The 3975-nt window shown below is 40.5% G+C and overlaps 1 protein-coding gene across 1 annotated transcript; it reads left to right on the forward strand.

Moving 5' to 3' along the window:
* The first annotated feature begins 773 nt into the window (after window positions 1-773).
* Window positions 774-1706, forward strand: LOC138892029 (uncharacterized). Its single transcript, XM_070175720.1, has 2 exons — window positions 774-1241; window positions 1290-1706. The coding sequence occupies exons 1-2, from the start codon at window positions 774-776 to the stop codon at window positions 1704-1706; spliced, it is 885 nt and encodes a 294-aa protein (XP_070031821.1).
* The last annotated feature ends 2269 nt before the right edge of the window (window positions 1707-3975 follow it).

Raw genomic sequence — 3975 nt, forward strand, 5'->3', positions numbered from 1 at the left:
AATTAAAAAGAAAAAATCAAAATCCAAAAAGAGTTAGTTTATTTACCTTATTTCTGATCCTCCCGAACTACGCACGATCTGATTCATGTTCCCACATGATACGTAGGCAACCCACATTAGGTTCGATCGACCAAAAAAGTAAATAAATGAAAAAATAAAATAAAAATGATGATGATAATAAGGACCGACTGAGTCCATTCTAACGTGTCTCTTGTTTTGAATCATAGAAAAAGTTTGAGGTGGTCGGTTTGTGGTAAGTTGGCAACATAATATCCAAGGGAAAAATGCCATTGACAACTGGCATCGAAGCTGTTACAAGTGCTCAAGAGACTCAGGGTCAGAGGGTTCTACAGGAGTCTACTGTGGTTGAGGAAAATAGAGTACTGAAGCAGCAAATGACTGAAATATGTCAAGCATGGGCCAATGGCCAAGGACCGCCTTTTTCTATTCATGGTTTCCCAGAGTTCACATCCATTTCGACTACTACCATTCCGGTCTCATTGCCCGATCAATCCTATCCACCTGGGTTCAGTCTTTATCCCAACTGTATGACTACAACTGAAACTTCTGTTGCGCGCTCCCAAAGTGTGCCATTGACAACCAATCAGACAACCACTACTGTTATACCCGTCTTCACCATCCCACAACCGACGGTGGTGTAAAAGAAAACTCAAGAGTCACAATTTGCTACCCAACAAGAACAATACCATTCTCCTGAGTACCAATCGTACCTATTTGATCTTCCTGCAAAGATTGAGAATCCTGCCCGTAAGATGGCACAGGAAGAAATGACCCAAAGAATGAAAAGCTTAGAACAACAGTTGAAAAATATGCAAGGGTTGGCAGGTAAGAAGAGTGTTGCCTTCAAGGATCTATGTATGTTCCCCGATGTTCGTTTGCCACTTGGTTTCAAGATCCCCAAATTTGAAAAGTATGATGGACACGGCGACCCCATAGCTCACTTGAAAAGGTATTGCAATCAGCTAAGAGGTGCGGGAAGAAATGAAGAATTGCTAATGGCTTATTTTGGGGAAAGCTTGACAGGGGTGGCCTCTGAATGGTTTATTGATCAAGACACCTCTCACTGGCATGTCTGGGATGACATTGCCCGGGCCTTCGTCAGACAATTCCAGCACAATATCGACATCGCCCCAGACCGCAATTCCCTTTCTAACTTGAAGAAGAAATCGACTGAAAGCTTTAGGGAATATGCCATTAAATGGAGAGAGCAAGCAGCTAGAGTTAAGCCACCCATGGATGACCACGAGCTAATCACTGTCTTCCTTCAGGGTCAAGAGCCAGATTATTTTCAAAACATGATGTCCGCAGTTGGCAAATCCTTCTTGGAAGCAATCAAAATTGGGGAAATGGTTGAGAATGGCCTTAAGACAGGCAAAATTATAAGTCAAGCAGTTCTCAAAGCTGCAACTCAGGCTGTAAAGATTGAATCTGATAATTTTAGTGACACGAATGAGAAGGATGAAGAAACCATGATGACAATAAGGTCGAGAAGAGGTCCTAGGAGAACATCTCGAAGGTATGAGCAGCCTCATCAGGTTTTCGATGATTCCCCTGAGCACTACTATCCACCTCAGAACCCACAATACTCTATTGCTCCATTTCAGTATGTTGTCCAGCCACCAAGACACCCCAGAAAGCGAGCGCCAGCATCGCAAAATCTCCACCAGTCTCCACAAAATTTTTAAATGCCCTATAACCCATAACGGAGCCAGGGGTATAGAGGGAAACAAAGGTTGAAAGATAATTTTACACCAATAGGAGAGTCCTATGCAAGTGTGTTTGAGAAATTAAAGCATTATGACATGATTGCACCTATTCCCCCAAATCATGTGGACCGACGTGCAAGAAGCTTTGACCCTTCTAAAAGGTGTGAATACCATTCCAATGCCCAGGGGCACAATGTTGAAAGTTGTCGGGATTTGAAAAGAGAAATAGAAAGGAAGATCCAGGAAAAACTAATTGTGATCCAAGATAATGACACCCCGAATATCACTCAGAATCCTTTACATGCACATGATGATGCACACTTTGTGGGGATGATATGTGGTGACATGGAGTATGAGAATCCTCTCGGGAACTTGCGGACTGAAATTGGAGAAGGCCATGTTGATTCTGATGAGCAAATTTGTGGCTAAATGTCAAGCTTAGCAATTGAAAAGTCATTCCCTCATCACTAGGAAGGAATCTTGGTAGCTTGTTTTGATATTTTTTCTATTATCTGGGTTATTCCAGGGTGTGATCCAGATTTTATTTGTTTTATTGAGTCAAACCCTTCTATCCCTCTATTTTGTTTGTGTGAGTCTTGTCTGTCCGTTTTGTTGCTATTTTCATTAGCCGGGTTATTTTAGGGTTGTAACTCGGATTTTAGGTTGTTTGTCTTGTTGTTTACTCAATGAAATACAGTTTGTCCTTTTGTGTCATTCCATGCTTAGTTCTTTTCCCGCTAGTTTTAGTGATATGACATGCATGCGAAATTTTTGGCCAGATCTTATAAAACTGATTTAAGCTTGAATTGGATAAATGAGAAAAAGGAACTTTTGAGGATGAATAAAGAGTTGAAACACTTTGGAATTAAGCTCAAATAAAATGACCCGTGGAGGTTAATGATCTTTACCTTCTAATCATTGTGAAGGTCGGGTTTGAGGAAGAATCAATTGAAGTTTATTGGTAAGTTTGACATTAATGGGTGAAAAGTGTCTTCCGATCACAACACACCAAGAAGACAGACATGTTCATCAATGTTGTGTCGCGAAAGGAAACCATGTTTGGCATTCTCGAGGCTAGGAGGCCATTTTTCTGCTACCCAAACACTTTATACCCTTTGTTACCCCTTTTGAGCCTGCGTTATTTTCTTTGACCACCCTCTTTTGGAATCAAGTTTAGAGTCAAAAGTAAAAACAAATGATGAAATGACAAAAAAATGAAAGGAAAAGTCCATGTCCCAAGAGTACAAACTGGGGCGACTCTTAGAAAGTACAAGTGAAAAAAAAAAATAGAATAGTCAAAGGTCCATGTCCCAGAAAATAGAAGTTGGGCAACTTGTTTTGAAAAAAAAAAGAAAAAGAAAAAAAAGGAAAAAAAGAAAAAAAGAGAGCAGAAAGAAAGATGAAAAAATAATAGTTAGGTCAGATGTTTGAACTACGTTAGACCTGATTCCTTTAAAAGGGATACGTAGGCAGGCTTACACGGTTCGGTCCAACCAAATAAGAATTCAAAAAAAAAATCCAAAAATCCCCAATATCTGAAACTGGGGCAAAGATTTTATTTCACTTTTTAAAGAGTCGATTCCAAGAGTTGTAAGTCTACAACCCCTTATTTTGAATCTACTTTGAGCCTTCATGACGTCCCTCTCTTCCAACCTTATCCGAAATCTTTCCAAATAAAGACCTCCCGATATGCCTTCAAGAATGTCAAGAGAAGCATGCAAAGAGCAGCAGTTGTCACACGACATAGAACACTATCGAGTTGCTCACACAAAGAAAAAAAAAAGAAGAAAAAATGAGAGAGTCTTACTAGTGAAAACCCTCACGGGCACTGTAAGACAACGGTAAGCAGAGATGAATAAATGAGAGAGACTTGTTGGTGAAAACCTCTCGGGGCACCACTAGTCGAAAGTGAGTCATGAAGCTGATGCAAAGAATTGGCACAAACAAGCCCGACTTCAAATGTCATAGGAATGGTAAAAGGAAAGATTTGAACAGTTTGAAAGATCAGGCCGCTAAGTCCAAAATGCATGTCATGATCATAAAGGCTTGCTGCCCCCCCTCCTCCCCCCCAAAAAAAAATCTTCCTCCTTTCCTTCCCGACAGGGGTATTTCTTGTTAATATTGTTTCTTCGCATCATTGTGTCGTTCGCTCTGAGTCAGTCCTTGTCAAAACAAGCAAGAAAAGATTTCAAAATCTGCTACCAGCTTTTCAGTTGCACAAAGTAAATCTGACCAGCACACTCAGTTG

This window comes from Nicotiana tomentosiformis, chromosome 5 (assembly GCF_000390325.3).
Source record: "Nicotiana tomentosiformis chromosome 5, ASM39032v3, whole genome shotgun sequence".
In the NCBI taxonomy this organism is placed as follows: domain Eukaryota; kingdom Viridiplantae; phylum Streptophyta; class Magnoliopsida; order Solanales; family Solanaceae; genus Nicotiana; species Nicotiana tomentosiformis.